This window comes from Artemia franciscana, chromosome 19 (assembly GCF_032884065.1).
Source record: "Artemia franciscana chromosome 19, ASM3288406v1, whole genome shotgun sequence".
NCBI lineage: Eukaryota > Metazoa > Arthropoda > Branchiopoda > Anostraca > Artemiidae > Artemia > Artemia franciscana.
The window spans coordinates 32,344,330-32,366,952 of NC_088881.1; the positions used below are offsets into that span (position 1 = coordinate 32,344,330).

At 33.5% G+C, this 22,623-nt stretch overlaps 2 protein-coding genes across 8 annotated transcripts in view; both read left to right on the top strand.

Moving 5' to 3' along the window:
- The window catches only part of LOC136039573 (catenin alpha-like), an 80,002-nt gene extending 69,635 nt beyond the window's left edge, over positions 1 to 10,367 (top strand). For 2 of the 5 annotated variants that reach the window (XM_065723420.1, XM_065723419.1), the window contains exons 16-17: positions 3,309 to 3,398; positions 6,336 to 10,367. In XM_065723420.1, the coding sequence (XP_065579492.1) occupies positions 3,309 to 3,398; positions 6,336 to 6,500 (255 nt within the window). In that variant the 3' untranslated portion in view covers positions 6,501 to 10,367. Of the gene's footprint in view, positions 1 to 3,308; positions 3,399 to 5,776; positions 5,900 to 6,335 lie in introns of those variants that run through there. The other 3 variants (XM_065723422.1, XM_065723421.1, XM_065723423.1) reach the window with 2 other exon arrangements.
- A 5,251-nt stretch (positions 10,368 to 15,618) lies between these two features.
- The window catches only part of LOC136039575 (synapse-associated protein 1-like), a 59,327-nt gene continuing 52,322 nt past the window's right edge, over positions 15,619 to 22,623 (top strand). For all 3 annotated transcript variants that reach the window (XM_065723425.1, XM_065723424.1, XM_065723426.1), the window contains exons 1-2: positions 15,619 to 15,739; positions 21,875 to 22,071. In XM_065723425.1, coding sequence (XP_065579497.1) covers positions 21,893 to 22,071 — 179 coding nt within the window. In that variant the 5' untranslated portion in view covers positions 15,619 to 15,739; positions 21,875 to 21,892. The remainder of the gene's footprint in view (positions 15,740 to 21,874; positions 22,072 to 22,623) is intronic.

Here is a 22,623-nt window from a genome sequence, read left to right on the forward strand (position 1 = left end):
AAATGCCGTTAGTCAATTATTTTTTAGATTAAAGAATTGTAATTACTATCATTAAGTAATTATAGGTAGTATCTAAAATTACCGTTGATAACTTATCCCTACCCAGGTTTTGTAACCCAGCCAAAAACGTTGCTAGGTGTGAGCGTTGGAACTACAAAACTACTAAATATTCAACTGTAGAAAAGTAATTTCTGGTATTTTTGTCGTTGCGTAACTTAGAGGGCGGTAGGTACCCAGCGTTAATAAGCTCTCAGAAGGAGTTATAGTGCTGTGCTGTCTCCTAATCTGTCTTTAGATACTAAAATAATGATAATGATAATGATAATGATGATAATAATGATAATGATTGAGACAACAAAGGCTAAGCATGATGAAACGAGAAACGTAGGAAAATGAAGATCACAGCTAGTAAACAGAAGGGAAAATGCAGATATTTTATTTGTTATAATAATAATTTATTATATTATTTATTTGTTAAATATGTCGATTGGGATCTTAGAGAGCTCCGGAGCCATCTTTACTGCTAACAAATGAAAAAAAAAAAAAAACACAGATAAAAGTCTTGTCAATTTCTTTGACACCGCGTCTGGAAAAATATTTAAAAAAAATTTTACATATTAAATTAAAATATTAAAAAATATAAATATGTGTTTTTAAAATTAATTATTAAAGAAATATTTAATTAAATATTAAAAAAATAACCTTCCACTTACAGTTTTATCTGCAATCAAATCAGTTTTCTGTTCACGTACCTTTTTACCGTTCCTAAAAAAAGGATATCTTTATTCTTGTTTTGGTTTTTTTGTCTTTTATTTTGTCCTGTGAACTTTAATTTATATTTTTTATTCTAATTTCTGCACCGAGGACGGTTGAGCCAGTGTCTTGGCTGAAGTGTCTTCACTGTTATTTCACTGGTTGTTATTTATCTGGTTTTCTTCATTGTCCTAAGATTTTTCCTTTTGTCTTTAGGTACTTCTCTCAGTAATTGCATATATTCTATTACGCTACGCTTGACCAAACAAAAAGAGTTCTAAAGGCCAATATAAATGGATTAAAATGTAACTGAGAATTGAATCTAGATTATATAAATATTTTTGAATGTCGCAATAGTTCTAAAAGAATTTCTATAAGCACTTTGATGCCAATTTGAATTTTGAAAAAAGGGTACGAAAATACCCGCAAGCCGTCTTCAAAAATTATGTGATTTAAAATCACAATTTTAGATAAGCAAATCGGCTAGGGATTTCCATCATTTTAAATAACAATATATAATAATACCATAAATAATAATAATATCATAATAATAATAAATATAGCAACAAAGACAAATAAAAGGAGATGCGATCACACAATAAGTTCAAAGTAGGGGAGAGTCTAGGCCGTATACAGGGGGGAGGGGCGAGGTATTGGGCTGTACCCCCCCCCCAAAAAAAAATAAATAAAATTATCTTACCCGTAAAAGGGTAACAAAATGAATATAAAGAAATTTTGTATGCGTTTCGTATTTTGTTTTTGTAAAAACAAAATAAACAACTAATGTGATTAAAAATCATAATGTTAGATAAGCAAATCGGCTAGGGATTTGTACCATTTTAAATAATAATATATAATAATATCATAAATATTAATAATATCATAATAATAATAATAAATATAACAAAAAAGATAAGTAAAAGGAGATGTGATCAAACAATAAGCTCAAAATAACTGAGAGTCTAGGCCGTATACAGGGGGGGAGGGGGAAGGCACCGGGTTAGACCCCCCCCCAAAAAAAAAAATATATATATCTGACCCGTAAAAAAGTAACAAAATGGATATAAACAAATTTTGTTTACATACAAACAAATAATATAAACAAATTTAGTTTGTAAACAAAGCTAATATAAACAAATTTAATTTAATGAAATCTGATATTTTTGTGCAAATCTTTGTGCAGATAAAATCAAGATCTCTTTGTGTAATACTCAGTCCCTGCATCATTTTCAAGCTTCCCCTTGTATCCTTTGATCCCGACCTTTGACTCCCTTCACAATAGAAGTGTTTTTTCCAGTCTTGGATACATCTGTCCTCTTAGCAGTTCCTTCGATACAGTGTTATCAAATAATACTAATAAAAATCGAATGAAAATAAATAGCGACACAAAACCTTGAAACGAATGGAATTTTTTGTATATTAAGGGGACTGCCCCACTACCCTTTACCCCCCTCTTGACCCTATGGTTTATATTGACTTTAATATTATTCTTGTTCCGAATCAACGATCCTTATATTTGAGCAGTCATTTTTAAATTATTGAGAGAGAGAGAGAAAGATGGGTTTATTAATATAAATAACAAAACAAAACAAGCAAATGGCCCGAAGCAAAGCTTGTTTGGGCTTACAACCCCAATACACATACAAATAAAAACGATACGAAAAAGAAGAAGAAAATAAAAAACAAAAGGAAAAGAAAAAAGAAAAAAAATTCAATTACCCTGAATTTCAATCGAAACGGGATTACACTTCAAGAGAGACAAAACAAAAAGAAACTAAAACCACTTGACCAGTATCGCCAAAAACAATACCAACATCTTGGCTCCACTTGAGGTCCACTCAACTATCAAAACCATAAATTTAAGGCAAAATAGCTTTAATTGCCGCCGAAATTCAAGAAAATTATCAATGTTTCTCAAAGTCGTAGGTAAACAATTCCATGCATGGGGGTCCTAGATGCCGAATAGAAATAGAATATTAGCACAAAATGTCATACTTTTGCGTAAGAAGCAAGGGGTTGAGAAAGGAGCAGCCCCTCTCCATATTTACTCCCTCGGAGAATTTCTCATCCCCACGGATTAATCCCCCACAGACAAATCCACGGCGGACAATCCCCCGCGGGAAAAACACCACCCGATAGTAACCGCTCTTCAATTTAACCTTTTATTTAACTCGACCCCCCTTGCGGTTCAACCCTGATTCAACTCGACCCCATTTAACTCAACCACAACTCAACACCTGCAACAGGTTAGGTTGAAATGAGTGTGGGGGGGGAGGGTAAATTAGCAGTGGTTGACCGTATCTGGAGGAAATATGCCAATGAAATAAAAGCAGTGCCTTTAGTAGATTCCTTATTTTACGATCCATTTGTGCAATTTGCAAGATTTGTGCAAATTTAATCTGCAAGGAATTTTTGTCATTTTAAACAGGGATTTTAGAATGTGATTTAAAAACACGGTTTTGGATTGGCAAATATTTTATCGAAAATAACAATATCCTAAATAAGCACCTGACTTGAAGTAATTGTCAAGTACTACAATTTTCTGTTTATGGTAGGAAGACTCAACAGCCGATAAGAAGCGTCGACCCTCATATTTCTACTTTCCAGTTAGCGAGTCTCACGCCATTCTTTATGGAATTGAGATGGTAAAAATTAGGCATGGTAAAGAATAAAGCATGATTCAAAACATGTTGTCAATAACTTGTTAAAACCTAACTGCTAGTGTTTACTCAATTGTTGGAATGAGTTTTTTTTAACCCTTAAAAACATGGAAATTAATCGTTTTAAAATTAATTTTTAGAAATTTTAACTTTTCAGTTGAATAAACACTGATAAATAAATAATTTAAGACAAAAGGTCATACAAGAGACATAATGTGAAAGTTATCACTAGTATTACTGAGAGGGAGGGGGGGGATTAGGAAAAGACGGTCTGGTTAGTACGTAAAAATTAAGTAGCCCACAAAAATTAAGTGGTACACATGGGTGCACTTGAATCAAAATCAACTGGATGAACTGTAATGAGCAAGTTAAGAGCCATGGCTAATTGGAGAAAAAGCCAAGACAGATAGTCTGAATGAGAGACAAAGCATGGTATAGGCCTTTTTCAGAACTGTATGAAAATTATGTCGTTTTACTATAGCGTCTCAGGCGAGGGAGATTATATGCCCCTGGGCTAAAAGAAGCAGACTGTACTCATTGGGGTAGTATGCTATCCCTTCTAATGTCTTCCCGAAAGACGAGGCATCGGATTCCCTTCCCTTTCTTAGAAATGACCCCTCTGTTCTTGCAAAATGTTCAGCTTCTGTATGCATGCATAAAATGGCAAGTAAAGCAATTGTAAAAGCACTGCGCAAGCGTTATCAGGCACGAACTACCCTTATAATAAAAAATGTGGTCAATAGTTAGGAAGGGGGTATTTGCTTCAAATCTTGTCTAATATTTATGTTTCTACTGATTTTGGTGCAGATGTTTAACTCCAACTTCAGTTTAGTATAACGATTGTTAGCAAGCTTGGCATTTGAAATAAAACTGAATAACATAAATTAAGTATATTATATTTATCTAAATTAATCTTTTTTACTAATTATTATTAATGTGTTATATTTATATCTATTAATTAATATATTTAAATTATTTATCAATGAGTTTTAAGGTCAATGGTATGAGTATATTATATCTAATTGTAGCATACAATTTCTTAGACTAAATAACCTTTTCTATTTATAATTAACAGATAAAACTTGTAATAAGCTAGTGAACTTTGCAAAAAAAACTTTTTTATTTAATATTAAATAAAAAACAGTTTAATTATTTTAACTTGTTTTGCTCAACTGACCGCCTTTTTTATGTAGACCTACGCATTATAACTAGATCAATTAGATATATATGCTATGTAAAGTACCATCCGTCCCCCCCCCACCCTATTTTCACTTGGTTCATAGATTCTCAAAAGACAAATGATTTTCTACTCTTTGGTAAACGATTTAAAAAATAAAAACATTTTTTTATTTCAGTCCTAAATTAAGAAAAAATAACATAAGTAAATGGGCAAACTCAAATGTCTCGTTTATATTAACAACATTGTTTATATGGAACTACTATTAATTTTTTCTTGATGCTGATTTTGATTCCTCTTAATTAGTCCAAATACTGATGCGCTTCTCTATGCTGATTTGGACATATCGAAGCGATTTGACATTTCATTCATTACATGTATTGACATTACATTACATTTGACATTGACATTGATATTGCATGTATTATGTAATGATTTGACATTACATTTTGACATACTGATTTGACATTACATTCATTACATGTATTGACATTACATTAAAGTTGACATTGACATTGACAACACATTTATTATGTAACGATTTGACATTGTATTTTGACATAATTATTTGACATTGACATTACATTTGACATACTGATTTGGCATTACACTCATTATATGTATTGACATTACATTACATTTGACGTTAATATTGACATTACATTTATTATGTAATGATTTGACATTACATTTTGACATACTGATTTGTCATTGTATTCATTACATGTATTGACATTACATTATATTCGACATTGACATCACATTCATTATGTAATGATTTGACATTACATTTTGGCATACATTTGACATACTGATTTGACATTACGTTCATTACAATGACGGATATTCCACCTTCTTTTCCAACCATAGCAGTCTAGTAATGAACCCCACGCGTTGTTCGAGTATCTTTGCTTCCCGCTCTTGCGCGTTATCGGATAAAAAATTTTTGCAGAAAGTCCTATTACTTTAATGCCCTCGTTTTGAAATAGTGTTTAAATCATGCAATTTTTTTTCTTGTTAAAAATGAAAATATAAACTTGTTTTTCGGAGACTTGAAAGGCCCTAGCACCTGTAGTATCCGCACTCGCTAGATTTTACACTGATAAAACGCTCCTTAAAATTTTGGAACTGAAACCGAATGTCTGACATAAAATGTGTGAATAATTGATTTGCTATTTCATTTTACTCGCCAATTGTTGTATGGAAGAAATGTTGTTGTCCTGTTATAAATTTGACTAATCTCCACGTTTTGTTCGGGTATCTGTGCTTCCCGCGCTTGCGCGTTATCGGATAAAATTTTTTTGCAGAAAATCCTATTACTTTAATGCTCTCTTTTTAAAATAGTGTTTAAATCCTGTTATCTTTTTCTTGTTAAAAATGAAAATATAAACTTGTTTCTTGGACACTTAAAAGGCCGTAGCACCTGTAGTATCCGCACTCGCTAGATTTTACACTGATAAAACGCTCTTTAAAATTTTGGAACTGAAACCTAATGTCGGAAATAAAATGTCTGAATAATTGATTTACTATTTCATTTTAGTCGCCAATTGTTGTACGGAAGAAATGTTGTTGTTCTGTTAAAAATGAAAATATAAACTTGTTTCTTGGATAGTTAAAGGGCTGTAGCACCTGTAGTATCCGCACTTGTAGATTTTACACTGATAAAACTTTCTTTACAGTTTTGGAACTGAAAGCTGAAGTCTGAAATAATATTTGTGAATAATTGATTTGCTATTTCATTTTAGTCGCCAATTGTTGTATGGAAGATGAAAGCACCCGAAAAGAAGCCACTTGTGAGGCGTGAAAAGCCAGAAGAAGTTCGAGCCAAAGTAAGACGCGGATCTCAGAAGAAAAATGTCAACGCGGTTAAGGCACTTTCTGAATTCCAAAGTCCAACGGAAGCTATTTAATAGTGCTGTAATTAACGAGTTTTAATTAATGCTATTTCGTAGCATTGTCATTTTTCTTATCATTATTATTTCTTATGACTGTAATATTGAATCTATCAGAATGCCACCGCCTTTTCTTCGAAAAGGCAATACGTCCCCATTTTTTGACGGGGGGGGGATTTCTAATCAAAAATTTGAATCTAAATTTTATGAGCTTTGGTCAGTGATGTTCGCAACACATCACCGAATTTGAAATTTGATGTTCGCATCTGATCAATTTTAACTGCAACATCATTCTACTGTTTTATTTTGTTTTGTTTTTTTTATCGCCTGTTCTAAATCAAGCTAGAGCATTCCAGTTATGTAAAATCAATGCTCGTTCTTTGCAAAAATAGACCTAGGTATATCATGACCGTGTTCAAACTAATTTTTTTCCAGCTTATTGAGCAAGCATAACTATTTTGCTCGATTGAATGCGATTTGAAGATGAAAATTAATTTCTTACAAAAATCACTTTTTGCGAAAAACAATTTTTGGGTATTTTCATCAAACAAATCGAAAAAAAAACGAAATTTGTCTCCCCTCACCTACATTTAGAAAAATACTTTTTTTTTATCTTCACTTGAAAATTCAAAATATCTTTGCCCCCTCCCCTCTCCCTATATTTTCGTGATTTTTTTATACTTGACTTTCATCTTTTTATTTATCTATCTTCATTGAAAAAAAGCTATATAAAAATTAAGTTAAACATATTTTGTGGGCTTTTATGCTATTATTTGAATCTGAGGGGAAAATCGTTTAGAACTTTGTTAGCAGGGCGGGATTAAAGGCTTTGACGCTTCTAGGCTAAAGCGTTTTCGCTGCTCCGTTTTTGCGAGATTTTCGTGGGAATCCCCGAAAATATTTTTCTACCCAAGTTTGTAGATCTAGAGTGGTGACACCGAACTCTGAGCTGCCAGTCTTGGGAGACATCTGACAGTTTATAAGGAGCCACGGAATTCCTGTGTTGTTTTAAAGCCACTTTTCTAAGAATAGGCAGCCCGGCGGCGGAGTCCACCTGGGAGTTTAACGATAAATCTCATCAGTTAAAGGGGCAAACCCTGGTCTGGGGGGGTGGGGGCAAACCGGGGTTTATAGGGGGCAGTTTTCCTCCTGCCCCATAGCTAATTACTGCCCTGCTGCCTTTTCTCAAGACTATGATATAATTTGTACTTTACTGAAAAAATATAAATGAATGTACATGGTCAATTTAAATATAAAAATGCTGATATCTATTTCTTAAAGTCTTAGCATTTTTTATATATTAAATTAAAAAAAGCCAAAATATTAAAAATGTATACTAGACACGCCATTGAATTTGGGCTGATGGTCTAAAATAGTTATTTCCTTAATTATTTTACTCAGCAATGATTTTATTTGTATTAAAACGATTGCAATTTTATGGTTGAAACCATACGCCATTTACATGGCACATGACGTAAGCCATTCAGGCCACAGCCATATATAAATAGATAACAGAACAGAAAAGAGAGATAGTTAAAATGAATATTAATCAAGAAAGAGTTCTTAATTTGAAAATACAGCTCCATTGAAAGATTACGCCTGTTTCATTTAACTGACAATACCAAAGCCTCTTTTTTTCCTTAGTTTTATATGATAGGATTAAATCGAAGAAAGCTCTGTTTGGAGTATCTCTAATAGAGAACAAACTATAATTTCCCTTTTTCACTTTTTCTTCTTTTTTGTAGAAAATTAGTTTCGGTTTTGGGTAGTCGATACATTCTTGGGATTAGTTAAATTCGATGTTTCTAATATTCCCTTCCTTTGTCTTGTTTTTTTTTTATCTACTGACGTCTCAGCCCAGCGGCAAAAATATAACAAAACAAATATTACTCCAAACATACTGTCCAAGGTGGTTGCAATCTGACGTCAGGTGGGGTGGTAAAATTTCTACCGTTCATTATATCATAGTGCTATGTAACACTATAAAGGCAACTTGGTATGAAAGCAATTAATTGTAACTTATTGTGGGCAGTTCAACTATTTTTCAAAACTTTTCTGTTTAATGTGTTTATGTGTCAATTTATTTCTATTTTCAGTGCTTTTGATTGCTTTAGTTGAATAATTTGTGATTTTATTGCTTGACATGGACTCCTCCAGAGGCTCGTACCCGTCATGGACTCATATTTTGGACATTTCACCGTTGAAATCAGGGAATTCCTTGTAGATGTTTGTTGGCTTGACTCCTTTCAATGATGGAGCTTCTTTTCCATTGTATTTGATACCTGTCCTTACGCTTGTTGCTCAAATACTCAGATACATATTTAGATAAAAGGCAGAGGGTGTAGTTCTTTTTTTTTAATCTTGGGCGTCAATTTTGGGGGGAGGAGGGGGGGTGAAAACGCTTTTTGGGTATTTTCATCAAAAAGATCGAAAAAAATGTTTTTTTTTATCTTCATTAGAGAATTTAGAGGATCCTTGTCCCCCCCTCTCCCTATATTTTCAGATTTTGGCGCCCCTATCTGAAATTTGTCTAATTGGAGCTTTACTTGCTTTGTGCACGTATATATGTTTCCGAAACCAATCCTTGGGTGTCAAATATCTACCTTTCTCCAAGAACCCCTTGTCTGTATGAACCATTTTTGGTCCTAATGTAGCTTAAGGTCACGAAGTATTCAACTAATTATATGCACAAAGGGGTGTTCTATTTTCATTCAAATTTGGAGGAGTTAAATGAGTTTAACTCCTTATTTAAAGGAGTTTTTTACTTTTTCTTTTCATTTTTTACGGAGAAAGTGGGAGCCAGCCAAAAAAAAAAAACTGTTTAAATTTTTTGTCTATTGTGGTGCGCGATATTTGACGTAGATTGTCGCTTAACAACGTAATGTTTTGATCAAAAACGTTTACAATGACGTTTGCAACGTTTACTTATCTCCTCAATGATATGTTTTTCTTAGTTGGTCCTTAAATAATGCTTGATGCATAGAAATGCATCTTTTTTTCAGTTTTAACCCCCTTCTCCCGGAAAAGCCTCGTATCCTGCCCCTGAGAGTTGAATCATGAATAACCGTCATGAATAACCTTAGCAAAGATTCAATATTCAATAATTAAAAAAAAAATTGTATATTCAGTTAAATAACAATATTCAGCCTTTAATATTCTACATATTTTAATTTCAAATAGAATATAAGTTCTTGTTCTAGACAAAAAGTGGCTTTGATGTAAGCCGCTTTTATTCTTTTTGTGTTTCAATTCAGAATTAACAGTATTTTCAGAACTCCTTTAGCGATTTCGTAGGTGTCTTTAGGCTATTTCATAGGCTATTCAAATTTCCTGTTTCCTACGTTGCATTCTCTACTGACTAAAATTGATTAAACAAGAAGTTATATTTTATCTTCTGTTTACTTTTATATAAAACATATTTTCGATATATGTAGACCGGCTGACCGATTTCTAATAAATATTGTCGGTATTTCTATTTCTAATATCCCGCATCTCAATTTTTTTTTTTTTTTTTTTTTTTTTTTTTTTTTTTTTTTTTTTTTTTTTTTTTTTTTTTTTTTTTTTTTTTTTTTTTTTTTTTTTTTTTTTTTTTTTTTTTTTTTAATATATTGTACCTATTTGTATTCATTAGTTAGAACACAGACATTGTGTATCTTGGTTCCAATCTTTCGCTACTTTATTATGAGAGTTTTTTTTGTTATTATTACACTGTTCTTCAGGTTAATAGTAATAAATAAGCTGATATACTTTCTTGTTCTTTTATTTGTGTATTTTTAGCTATATTAAATCAGCCAATGCTAAACCATATCTTGAAAAACTAATTGTAGAGTATATCTGCAAGGCATACCTAGTTGGCAAATAAAATAAAATTTATTTTGTCTCGAATATGTCCTACTTTTTCAAGTATCTTCTAATGGGTAAGCGGCGAATGCCGATTCTAAGCTTATTCCTAAATAAGCTCCACTGCTTGAAAGGCCGTAAAATGAACAAAAAAGCTTCTTTTAAACGTTTTTTTTACTCTCCGTGAAGATATAGTTTAATTAAGCGGGTTTTTTGGGAGCATAAAAAGAACCTTCAAAGAGATATTTAAAGTATAGGTTTATTTTCGACTTTTTTAGATCTCATCTTATTTATTCAGAGTATACATGTATCAGACCGCATTAGACAGGGAGATGCATTAAGCATGTGGCTTTCAATAGTTGATCCAGAAATTTATTTGGTGATGGTGCATAGTTTGGTATGGAAGGATCAAACTTACCATTGTTGGTGAATATATCTTTGCATGAACATCTGATAATCCGAAAATATCGTCGTAATTTTGAAAACACCTCGTTTTTTAACCAAATTTGGGATTATTGCTTATTTAACGATTTGGTCCATAGATAATAATTCTCCCAATTACCATCATGCTTTCAAATAATATGTTTTGTCACATCGTGCTACCGTAGTGAAAATATCTTTGTCTTTCACTGTTAAGGTTTACAGGGTCAATCCTGAGCGACGTGAGGAACCTTCAAGTTTTTGTTTGAAATACAATTTGTTTTAGTTGATTTTTCTAATTATAATTCTTTCAATGCATAATAAGGTCCATTTTAATGCATAGTTTTTATTATTTAAGAATTAACGACCCTTCTTGACTACTAAGGTCCCTGCGTCGGCCCTGCAGCGTGATTCGATCTCTGGGTCCCGTATTACCAAGCTAAGGTCAAATCCACTGCGCCACCACAGGACTTTAATGCATAGTTTTTTTTGTTTTTTTTTTATTTAAGAATTAACGACGCTTCTTGACTACTAAGGTCCCTGCGTCGGCCCTGCAGTGCATTCCTGCAGCGTGATTCGATCTCTGGGTCCCGTATTACCAAACTAAGGTCAAATCCACTGCGCCACCACAGGACTATATAAATGCATAGTTTAGAAGCCATATCTGACTTTTTAAAATAATTGCCACATGCCTGAAATAATTAACAGCAATCAAAGGGATAGTAAGCAGGGCAGTATATATTAAATCATAATTTGATCCTCCTATCTATATTATCCTGCTGATCCTCTTTTTGAGGAAAGCTTAGCAAAAAGCTTTTGGCAACCATCTCAAATATGTGAAAATGACAGATACGACGTTTTGGCGTAATTGTGATGAGCTGATGATAGTTGACGCCCTTTCTAATTTTTGGAACAGTGCTCAGTATTGTTTTGCCTAAATTTTATTTGAACTTTGTCAAACAAGTTACCCCTTAGACCTGGGATTTCAGGGAGATCAGAAGCCCAGCAAAGACTAGCTCAGCAACAAAACCGTTGAAAATCGCTTAAAATATTTCAGATTTTTTTAAAAAAGCTTTCTATCCATATCACGGGTGATGGCGCAAAGAAAAAATTGACGCAGTTTATATCAATCTGCTCAGGAAATCGCAAAAAAAAATTGTAAAATCGAATGACAAGATATGAGCTTTAAAGCCTAGAAAAATCTATTTCAGCATCAAAACCATTGGGAGTTCAATTAAAATTTTTCAGATGATTTCTAGAAAGCTCATTTTCACATTTCACAAGGGGATGGTGCAGACAAAGAATTGATGCATTTATTTTTAATCTGCTCAGGAAAGCGTAAATGAATTTGAAAAGTGGAATTTACAAATACAAGATATTAGCCATAAAGCATAGTTATTTCTATTTCAGCATCAAAACCATTGAAATATCGCTTAAATTTTTCAGAAAGAGTCTAGGAAGCTTATTTTCACATTTCACGGGAGGATGGCGCAAACTTGGAACTGAAGCATTTTTTTTTAATCTGCTCAAGAAAACGCAAACGAACTGACAAAATCGAATGTACAAATACAAGATAAGAGCTTTAAAGCCTAGTGAATCCTATATCAGCCTCAAAACCACTGGAAGTTCACTTAAAACTTTTCAGACGATTTTGAAGCTTATTTTCACATTTCACAGGAATATGGTGTAAACATTGAACTGATGCATTTTTCCGTATCTGCTCAGGAAAGGGCAAACAAATTTACCCAGTCGATTGTAAAAATGTAACTAAGGGCTTTAAAGCCTAGTAAACTCTATATCAGCATCAAAATCATTGAAATTTTACTTAAAATTTTTCGGATGATTTCTAGGAAGTTTATTTTAACATTGCAGAGGAGGATGGTGCAAATATGGAATTGAAGCATTTTTTTTTTTAATCTGTTCAGGAAAAGGCAAATGAACTTACACAATTGAATGTACAAATGAAAGATAAGAGCTTTATAGCCTAGTGAATTCTATTTCAACCTCAAAACCATTGAAAGTCCGCTTGAAATTTTTCAGACGATCTCTGAGACTCATTTTCACAGGAATATGGTGCAAACATAGAACTGACGTATTCTTTTCCTGTCAGCTCCAGAAAGCGCAAACGAATTTACACAATCGAATGTGCAAATACAACATAAGAACTTAAAAGCTTAGTAAATTCTGTTTCAGCCTCAAAACAATTGAAAATTTGCTTAATTTTTTTCAAACGATTTACATTGACTCGGTGGTATAGTTGGAATTTTAATTTTATACCTTCAGATCTACCGCTAGTAACATCAAATTTTACATGTGCAAATATACCATTTAGAATGATAATTTCGAAACTGAAAAACAGATTTCGCGCAAATACAGATTTGGTAACCATGCATTGACTGATAAAAACTGCTAATTTCAAGTTAGTCTTTTTGTGGCATGAACAAAGAAAATAACTAATGGTTTTTCTGCTTTAAATCTAACAAAAATAAAAAGGCTTTAGCAAATTTACTTACCTGCAGTAAATTATAGAAACAGTATTACCTGTGCTTAAGAAATTGACCCTTGTTGATAGTTAAATAATAAACAAAACAAGTTTTTTCAACCGAAAGTAAGGAGCTACATAAAAACTTAAAACAGGCAGAAATTATTACGTATATGAGGGGGGTTGCTCTTCCTTAACACCTCGCTCTTTACGCTAAAGTTTTTAGTACTTAAAAAAAGGCTCCTTATAGTTCTAATTAAACGAACCTTGTGCTTCAGGAGTCGTTCTTAAAGATTTGGAACAAAATTCAAACTTTAGAATAAAGAGCGAGGTGTCAAGGATATATTTCCTAGACAGTTCAATCCTGGTGAAAAGTTACTCCGTCCAATCGCCCTTAACATCTCCTGCGTAAAATTGAGTCCACAAAGAGAAAGCAAGACACAGGAAGAATTTTGTATAGGAATTCTGCTAAATTGCCCCAGTGTAAAATTTCTCCTGAAAAATTCAACCCCAGAAAATTATCCCCGTGGAGAATCCTCCCATCTGAAAATTCGTCTCATCCTTAAACAACGGGCAAATTTTTTAACTTAAAGACATCTTCCCAAGGGCTGTAGGGAGGTCTTGATATTTCCAAAGGCATAGTTATTTCGCCTTTCGGTTATGCTGAATAAAGTGACTATCTCAAAACCTCGATCGGAAGATTTTGAGTAAAATAGGGGTTTGGGTGTTTCCCTCCAGTCTTTTAGGTGACTTAAAAAGCGAACAGGAGCTTTCATTTCCTTTTGAAAGATCTGTTTCCCGGTGTTCTAAGACCATTGGGTCATTACGATCATCCCTGCAAAAAAATAAAAATAAATAAACACGCATCCGTGATCTTTGTTCTGTCGAAAATATAAAACTCCCCGTTTTTGCAGATAAGAGCTTGAAATCTCTACAAAAGGGTTTTGTGATACAATGAATCTGATGGTGTCTTTTTCATTAAGATTCAATGAATTTCATGGTGTGTTTCCCCCTTTTTTCGAAAATCAGGCAAATTTTCTGAAGTTATTATCCTTTGATAGATAAAATTAAACTTAATGAAACTTATATATTTAGAATAAGTAACATAAGCCCATTCTTTTCGTATATCTATTGGTATCAAAATTCCATTTTTAAAAATTTTGGTTACTACTGAGCCGGGTCGCTCCTTACTTACAGTTCGTCACCACGAACTGTTTGATACAAGTGCGTTGACTTAATGTTTCTACTTTTCCTGAAAACTTTCACTTGAAGTTTAATATAATCTCCTTCTGGCTTCAAATAAACTTTGTAGTGAAAAATCTTCTTTTCATCTTTTTCTTCTTTCAAATTATAATTAACCATATTGAAGAAGGCTTAGGGGAAGACAACAGTTGCTGACTCATCGAACTTAAAAAAAAAAACAACAAAAAACGGAGCACTTATTACCGATATTCAAAATTCTTACTTGAACTTGCAGAAAGGCTCTCTATCACGGAGATCTCATTTCTATCCGGAATATTGAATCCATCAATTCAGGTGGTCGACCTAGACCGGAGAGCTTTTGTGCTATCTCTGAGCAAGCTATACAGTACACCATTGACTCAACTATTTATCTAACTGTGTGCAACATAATATGATTAAAGATAAGTATACGGTGGTCAATGCCGACAAAGTCAAAAGTTATCATTGTAATTTGAAAGCTCCCATACTTTATTCTTTCATGTAATATTCTTTCGCTCTTTTCTTGAGACAAATCCTTTAAGAGGTTATATATCACACACAAGAAAAAGCCTTTGGAGCAATTATGTGAGTTCAGTGTTATAACTATGTTTTTTTCTTCCGTTACTCCACTTTTTTCTCATTTTTATTGCAAGTGCAAACAAACAATGGACTTTTACAATAAATAATATTTTTAATGCCACAAGTTTCAAACTTTTTGTTTAGCTGATTAATTATTAGTAAGTTACATGTTTGTAGTATTTGGATTTTTAAAAATACGATTGAATGAATTGGTTTTTAATAATATATCCAGCATTAGATTAATTTTTTTTGGGGGGGTTTATAATAAATATGGACCAACTAGCAAACTAAACAATTAAGTTCCATGGCCTCGTAAGCTTTATAAAATATCTTAAGGTCTTCACATATATCTTTGCTTTCAATATACTGCTGTCATTGAAACATGCTTGGATTTTGAACATCTATTGCTTACGTGGCATGTTATCAGTAAGCTGAGTGCGATCATGTGAAAAAAAAAATTGTTTCTTCGAAAAAAAGCTACTAATCTGAATTAGTTAAGGTCAGAAAACTCACATTTCCAAGCTTTGCTCATTCATCTTTTAGCGAAACCTATTTTATTTTACCTCTTAGTTTAGATGTCTCTATAATCTACATGACTTTCCATCGGCAACATTGAATTTGGATATTATTGATCCTTCTGGATTAAGATTGGAGACTTTTGAAGAAGCTTGTTTAGCCAATTGTTTATAATTATTCAGCCTGTACTTTGTTGAAGGTAAAATTTTGCTCTTTCCCTTTGTAGCTAGGCATCATACATGCTAAGGACCTGCTTAAGGATTGTATTCTATAACTGTGGCCTAGGCTACAGCAGCTTTATGACTAGGTTTATATTACCAGACTATTTAGGTAGTTAAGAAATGAAATTACCTCTATAGTCCTTACATAGCTCCAAGCTGCAATTCAAGCTAATTTAAGGTAGTCAGGAAAGGGAGTATTATTTTTGAAATCATTATAAGTAACATTTTTACTTGTAGGCCTATCATTACTTAAAGCATATATCATTATTAAAGTTACCATAATAGCCTGGTTACCTGAATAGTCCATTCATATAAACCTTACCAAAGATCTATTTTGCAAGGTTTCAATTTTATAACAGAAAGATTTTTAAAGGTCACTGCCTCTAGAGGGAAAAGGAGTAGAGATAGATGCTTCAAATTACTGTCCTGGGGCATATTTTAGTCTGTAGACCCATCCTTGTAATTTTCATTTTCCCAACCTAACCCTTTCTGAGTTAGCAGAAAGTAGCTAAACTAGAAGGTAAATATATGACTGTCCATATTATTGGACTTACAAATAAAGTAAACATACAAGTCAATGCCTTTTTTATGCTTTTTACAAATGTAATAATCACTTCTTTTGCAAATTCAAATTTAAGCACTTTTTTTTTACCTAATCTAACCTAAACTAACTTTATAGTAATTTTGGCAATAAGAAAGTGTAGTATTATTACCTTAAATTACATTGTCCAGCAAAATAAGGATTAAATCCTGAAGAATTGCTGGTTAGTGATGATGATGGTTGGATGTCTCAATGGCATCCCACTCAGTTTGCCATGGCCTTGATGACCATTCTCCATCAATGGCTCTTTTAAAGGCAGCAGTACTAGGGGTAGTGACTGCTTTTTTGGTGAGAGAATTCCACAAACTCACTATTCTGTAAGTGAAGAAGTTATTGCATAGTCTAGTGGCAGCTGTCTTCTGATATAGTTTCCAACTATGCCCCCTAGTTCTGGCAGACTGGTCAAGTTGAAATAGCTTATTTAATGGAGAGTTATAATTCAGGAGCTTATGCATCATAATAATATCACCCCTTTTACATCTAAAGACAAGAGTGGGGAGTTTCAGCCTCTTCAGATGGGATAGGTAGTTTAAGTATTTGCATCCCTCAATTGCTTTTGTAGCCTGTCTCTGAACTGTTTCTAACTTCTCCTGGTCATCTTTGTTGAGGGGGCTAGCAACACACATGCCAAACTCCAAATTAGGCCTGACCAATGCCTTATATAATTTAGTCATCACCATAGGTGACCTACTAGTGATTGTTCTTTTTATAATGCCCAGGGTTTGGAGTCCTTTGGCTACAGCTGTCTGTGTGTATAGTGAATTTCAATTCTTTATCAACTATTTGACACCCAAGTCTCTCTCCACTTCAGACTCATAATAGTCTGTCTTGATCCATCCATCCCTAACATATGTTAAGGGCATTTTTCTTTCCAAGGTGGATTGTTCAACATTTATTTACATTGAATTCAAGCCTCCACAAAGTTGCCCAATGGGAAATTACCCACAGGTCATTCTGCATATAGGCTCTCTTATCAAGTGTATCAACAGGTCCAATGAGTTTGGAGTCATCAGCATAAAGACTTATTTTATTTTTGACTGTGGTTGGTGCATCATTAATATAATTGTTGAATAAAGATGGTTCCCTGGGGCACTCCACTTAATACTTCCACCTCCTCTGAAAAGAATACCTGTCCATTTTTTCCAAATATTTTCACCCTTTGCTTTCTCCCAGAAAAGCAAAGTTGAAAAGTTATTTTGTTGAAATCATAGTATTATTTTGTTGGATAATGACTGGTAACTCATACTTTAATTGAAAATTCATCATTTTTAAGAGCTCAAAAAAATACTTAGGTATGAATTTTGATAGAGGCAATTATTTTATTCATAATGAGCATAAAAAAGGTATTGAGTAGTATGTTCACTTTATTGTTAAGTCAATAATATGGACAGTCATGTATTTACCAACTAGAATTCTACCAAATTCTGGATGAGGTAATAATCTTTATCTAGGAGAGTATTTGAATTAGGTGAATGGAGCTTTCAGGAATTTTTCCAGAGCCTCAATTAGGCTATATACCTTTGTCCTTGGCTAGGCTAGTGAATTTATACAAAAGTTATTCATATAATTTAGTATTAATTTTACATTGTTCTTCCATGTAATTTTGCTAGGAAGAAGGTAAAAACATTATTTGATGACTTTTCTATACTCTTTCCAAATTAAGTAATCACTTTTGGGACATATTCTATTTTGAGCCCATAGTAATCAAAATTCTGAAAATATGCTTATAAGAAAAGCTTTTTAGAAAAAAATTGTCATTTATAGCTGATTCAAACAGTTAATATTTTCATTAGTCTTGATTGTAAAATGTTATTTTCAAAACAAATTTGCAAGAATTTAAAAAAAGAATAAAATCTCTAAAAAGAGACAAAGGAACACAAAAGTACACTATTATTGAAAGTAATATATAGAAAACTTACAGCCCTTACCCTGAACAAAAAGGAAAATCACAATTTTTGCTGGGTTGCACTCATCTGTTGTTCTTTTTATGCTCAGAGGTGACTAGAGGACAAGGGTTGCATTAATGCATCCTTTGTTCTTTTTTTGCTCAGAGGTCACTAGAGCACAAAGGTTGCACTAATGCATCCTTTGTTCTTTTTTTGCTCAGAGGTGACTAGAGTGTCATTGATTTGTTTAAGTTCTTGTTTAAAAGCCAAATTTTATATCTAATTGGTTTTGAACTTTACATCACTGTCTAAAAACTATTGACAAGAAGATAAGTTAGCTTTTTAATTTCTTCCCATGGCTCAAAATAGAAATTACCCAAGAAGGAGTTATTGGACTTTAAAAGAGCATAACAATCAAGTGATGTATTCACTTTCTTCCTAGCTAAATTTTGTGAGCATGTATAAATCTACCTTTGCTACTCTAGATTTTTTTTGGAATGTCCTCATGTCACAGAACATTCTTGGGGGGAGGGGCAAGGAGACCAGGGAGAATATTTTGGAAATAATTCTGTGGGCTATTATCATTTTGCCAAGTTTCCTCTGGTCTATGAGAGTAGAGTCAAATGATGTAAACACTCTTTATATGGCATCTGTTTCAGCCCTTCAACCATTTTGATTGTTCTGTTGTACTCTTTAGCATTTCCTTGTCCTTCCTGAAGTAGGGTGATACCAGGGACATTCCAACCTCTAGGTGCAGGCAAACTAGTACCTTGTACAGCTTTATAAATACATTTGGGGATCTGCTGGAGATAGTTCTTTTGATCACCCTGAGAGATTGGAGGACAGACAACTATACAGATTGTGCATGGGTACTGAACTTAGATTGATGGTCAATAATGACTACAAGATCTCTTTCTTCAGAGCTTGCCAAAAGGAGGTTACCTTGGAGATGGAACTGCTGATGTGTATTGCTGAAGGGATTACATGGCATTTATCACTATTGAAAGAGAAGAGCCATGTATTAGCCCAAGTCCCAAGAATAGCAAGGTCCTTTTGGACAGATTGCAGGTTTGAGGGTGTAGCTGCTTTGCCAACAAGTTTTGAATTGTTAGCATAAAGTGTGAAGAGGTTTGAGTGAAGATTAGGTACATCATTCATATAGTAGTTGAAGAGACTCAGCCCAAGAATAGTCCCCCTGTCGAATGCTGTTAAAGCAGCTATAGGAGAGGAGAAATGGAGGACACCCTGAGAGTCATGAACTCTTACAACTTGTGTTCTTTTTTAAAGGAACTTTGTATCTACTTGACTATAACATTGTCAACAGTTGCTGCTTTTAGTTTGGTGATGAGGAGTTCATAACAAACCTGGTCAAGTGCTTTTTAGAGGTTCAGGAGCTCCATGTCAACAGGGAAATTCTTTATCCAACAATGATGTAACATACTCAGATGTCTATATTAGATTATTATCAACAAATCTTACAGATATAAAGCCATTTGGAGTTGAAGTGAGAGTGTTGTTAGTTTCCAAGTTTTGAATTAGAGCTCTGTTGACAAATCTTTTGAGCACCTTTACAACTGCAGAAATGATGCTGAAGGGATGGTAATTTTCTGCATGATCTTTGGGGTTGTTTTTGTGCATTGGTGTAATATAGGATGTTTTACAATCAAATGGTAGTTCTCCATTTTGTAAGGACACCTGGAAGAAGCTAAACAGGGGAGAACTGAGAACATTTCAGCACTCATTGAGGAACTGTGAGTGTATCCCATCTGATTCTTTGGGTTTGTCAATATCAAGTTTATCAAGGCTAGCTAAGACTATTTCTTCAGTAATTAACAATCTGTGTACTGGATCAGATATTAATTTGATGGTGCTCTAGGGATAGTTGGGCAAGATTGGATGGTGAAGGCAAAGACAAACTGGGTATTCAATACATTAGCCTTATCTTCTGGCAATGAGTTGGTTATGCCATCATATTTGAGTTCAGGAATGGTGTGGTGGTTAGGATTCTTAGAAGAAACATGTGCCCAGAAGGTTTTTGGGTTTTCCTTGATATTTGTAGCAGGCTTCTCCTTGTGCTCAGACTTCAGTTTTCTAACTACATTGAAGACAAGGTTCCAAGCCTCCACATACCTCTGCCAATTTCTTGTGATTTTTCCTTTTTTTACCTTATCCAGGCTCTAGCTTTCCTGTTAATTATTCTCTTTGCATCCTTTGTGAGGAATATTAGTGTTTTTGGTAGATGACATGGGAGTGCTTTTTCTCAGTTGATAGGACAGCTTCCTTAACATTTGTCCATTATATGTTGATATCAGAAATGATTAGTTCTGATCAATTTACTGAGGCTAGTTCCTTCTGTATTGCTTGATAGAACTATTCAGAACTTGATAGACAGGATGACTGAGTGGTCACTCTTGCCAACTAGAGTAAGAAATTCATTTCTGATGAGGGAATATGGATTGCTCAAAATTACAAGATCCAATAAGGGAAGATTCTGGTTGCCATGATACCTTGTTGGCTTGTCAACCAGGGGGTTATCAGATAGACGAGGTATAAATGGTGAATCTCCATCACCAGATGCTGTATGACAACGACCTTCAATCCACTCAATGGGAAGTTGAAATCACCAATAATTATCAAATCAGATACAACCATTGGTGATACTTGAGATGCCATTTCATCAATGAATGTTTTGAGATATATTTCACAATCATCAAGACAAGGAGCACTAGGGCTTCTGTATACACACCCAATACAGATTTTTTTAATACTAATATCAAGCCATAAACTTTCCACCCAGGACACATTGAAAATTAGAGGATTAATAAGACTAACCTTCTCTGACATAGATACCAGCTCATCTTCTGCAGTCTTTCATCATCAGAGTAGTGAAGTACTGAAATTCAGAGATATGTAACAAACTTTCATTAACAGATATTGTGGTAAATTTTGGCAGAATCTCCACTAACCAAACATTATCTGCTTCTTCATCTTTTAGGAGCACTTAGGTATTTAGTAGCTTATTTTTAAAAGAATCAATGTTGCTAGAGATGGATTGCAGGGTATTATTGTTCCAAGACTTTTGCGAGCTTACTTTGTAAAAATTCTGCTTTGGCAGTAGAAAGCATAGTACTTCAGTAAAGAATATCATATCCTTAAAATTGCCCTAAAAACTCTCCTCATCAGAAAAATTTGAGTCTCCCAAATAACCTTATGTTGGTTTTGGACTTACATTCCCTGTGAATACCCACTGGTAATTTGGATATACTTTGAATTTTACCTTACACAGAAATTCTACATTTTTTGCCTCAGAGTTTTTGAAAGAACTCTGGTAAAATGAAATTTGGTCTGTGCACTCTTTAAGTTAGATAGGGGGCAGGAGGAGAGACAACCATAAAAGGAAGAGATATACAAGGCTGAAGATTCTTTGTTCAGCAATTTAAAAGATGAAAAAAGCTATGTTATACTCGCTAGCTATAGAATAAATACATTTTAGTAAATAATTGTTAAAAGTTGAGATGGGAGAGGATCCAAATCAGGGTCACAACACCATTTGAAAGGGATCCAAAAAAAAATTATAGAGTATCTAGGCTCATCAGCATTGCCAATTGAAAATATTGTGCTTACAGGAAAAGAAGCAAAACAGGATGGATATGTTCAGTGGCTTTTCTAGCCAAATGTCTAGTTGGATGGGTAATAATGCAAAGAAACCAGATGGCTCTCCAGAAGCTGAAGTGCCTCAACCAGAAAATAAAGAACAACCTGGGTCTACAGTAGAGGCACCAGGAGCAGAAGAAGTAAAAGATGATAAGTCTGCTGATCCAAGGCAAGTTATGGGGGCTTTTTGTTTATTTATTACAGCTGTGTATAATAACCTGAAAGAGACATATGCATTCCAATATCCATAGCTTCCCCACTTGTCCAATTCAATGGATTCCTTTGACAGTAATCTAAAATATTTGAGCTAGGAAAGAATTCAGGTCTGTCAATCTTAAGTTTGTATTGATATATTCAGCACCCAATTAGCTGATTATCAAGCAATTTGTTTAATTTGCCTGTTCATTCAATTTCCTTAATATATATTTAGAAAATAGAAATTATGAAAACTCAAAATACCAAGGACATAGATAATTAAGTCTGATTCTTGGATTGGATGATTGGACACTTATACTACCACATAAATCTAAAAAATTGCAAAAAAATCAAGAATTCAATTTATGTTTTTTTTGCATTAACAAATTATTTGGTTGAAGGTAGTGCCAAAATTAAAAAAAAATAACTAAAAAATAAGCTCTGTTATATATGTTTTTCTTTTTCTTTTGCTTTGTTTATTGACTAAAGTGTGAATTTTGCTCATCTGGGCTTGTGTTGGCCATTT